Source organism: Prosopis cineraria, unplaced genomic scaffold (genome assembly GCF_029017545.1).
Source record: "Prosopis cineraria cultivar Desert tree isolate PC_DT_omini unplaced genomic scaffold, ASM2901754v1 PC1414, whole genome shotgun sequence".
In the NCBI taxonomy this organism is placed as follows: Eukaryota; Viridiplantae; Streptophyta; class Magnoliopsida; order Fabales; family Fabaceae; genus Prosopis; species Prosopis cineraria.
Genome location: NW_026556739.1, coordinates 10,036 through 11,758, shown reverse-complemented (window position 1 = coordinate 11,758; position 1,723 = coordinate 10,036). Strand labels below are relative to the sequence as shown.

Below are 1,723 nucleotides of genomic sequence, written 5' to 3'. Positions count from 1 at the left end.
ATGAGAAAGCAGGTAGGGTAAAGAATGAAATCTCAATCATTGAAAAATAAAAAAATTAAGTACATATTTCGTGAAATTAACTCTATTAATACCAAATCATGACACTTTTATCTATTTTTAAAATTATAAAAGTTAAAATTATACTTATAAATTAAATTAAAAAGATTGAAAATAAAAAATAAAATTGGAGAGAGTAGAATGAAAATGTAATTAAATTTTTATTTTAATTTTAGTGAATAAAGAGACATAAAAGTCGTTGGGGAAAGCTGGAAGGGGTGGATTGCAGCGTCAGCACGTGCCTATCATCTGCTTCGCCCAACAGACACGTCCGTCCCTACAGCTCCACCAAATACAATAATAGCTGCACCAACTCGTCTCGTCTCGTCTCGTCTCTTCCAAACCCAACACAGGCAGCTCCACCTCCACCACCACCAGCCATGGCTTCTTCTCACTTCCTCACTCTCCGATCCTCCATCGCCAAACCCACCACCAGGTCCTTCCTCTTCAACCCCATCAAGGTCTCACCTTTTTTCTCTTTCTGCTTCAGTCATTCACTGCTCCTTTTATTTTGCCTTTCTGAATCTCTCTTCTTTCTTTCTGTCTTCTTCTTGGCTTGTGAATTCTGCAATACGCACTTGCTGAGAAATAATTGTTTGGGGAGACCCATTGTGGGGTTCTCGCTGATTAGCTATTTTTCAGTGTCTCCTGATGATTCCCACTTTTTGTTAACTTCTTGTTTTGTGAATAATCTTCTTCTGTTACTTTCACCTGAGCGGCAAATTTTTATTAGGGAAACCCAATTGTGGGGTTCTGGTAGTTTTTTTTTTTTTTCAAATAACTTGGGCCAAAGTTCTGTTTGGTATGACTTGTACTGTTGTTGTCGGTTGATTCTTAGCTGTGTTTCACTACCAAGGTTTTGTGAATTGAGGACTTTTTTTTTTTTTTAACTGCACAGTCCTGTGTTTGAAACTGAAAATTAACAGTGATTGAGAGTGGAAAATTAAAGGGAATCAAGTACACGCCAGAACCACAAGGCAAGAGAACTTTTGTGATCCTTAAGCTTCAATGTCATATATGCTCAATTGGGTCTGCGAATTTTCTTTTCTGTTAGGGTAATCCAAGCATCAAAACTAAGAAATCAAGAAGACCCCGCAAAATACAGCGTTGAGTTTGGACTCTGATATTAGATAGAGTGTCAGAACCAATTAAGAACATTGTTTGGAATGCTCATGATTCATTAAGTAAAGTAACTTTCTTTGTTCGGTATGCAATGAATGGACCTGTTTGTTTGGTATCAGAACTTTGGGCAATCAAGCAAAGGAAACCATCGTGTGGAAGAGAGGGCACCATCAACAGCTGAGGAATTCGAGAGAGTTGCAGAGGAGAAAGCAAGGGAAGCGAAACAAGGTGTTGCAAGCCAAACTACAGATGAGGCATTTGATGCAGCAGGGGAGGCTGCTTCCTCCAACGTTGGATCAGCGAAGAAGGGGTACAAGGAACATGAACCTGGGACAGATTACCGCGGGACTGGAAATTAGGAAGCTGTTTGTGAAGCAGCAACAATAAGAAATAAGAGCCAGTTTTCTCTTTAGCATTTTTCTTGGAATCAAAACCCTTTTTATTACTCTTCAGTCTTCATACTTTCAGTTCATTTTCATATTAGAATCATTCTTAATCCAGTGTTGTACTGTTTTTCATGCTAATTGGTTGAGTTTATTGATCA

General features: G+C 38.5%; 1 protein-coding gene across 1 annotated transcript; it reads left to right on the top strand.

Annotated features, from left to right (window-relative positions):
* Nucleotides 1-1,723, top strand: LOC129300064 (uncharacterized). Its single transcript, XM_054938589.1, has 3 exons — nucleotides 1-12; nucleotides 267-518; nucleotides 1,299-1,723. Exons 1-3 carry the CDS (start codon nucleotides 1-3, stop codon nucleotides 1,536-1,538), a joined length of 504 nt encoding a protein of 167 aa, XP_054794564.1. The 3' UTR covers nucleotides 1,539-1,723.

Excerpts from the sequence above, each read along its gene's own strand:
- LOC129300064 (XM_054938589.1), top strand. Across the intron at positions 519-1,298 it reads TCCTCTTCAACCCCATCAAG|AACTTTGGGCAATCAAGCAA; the intron begins GTCTCACCTTTT and ends GTTTGGTATCAG.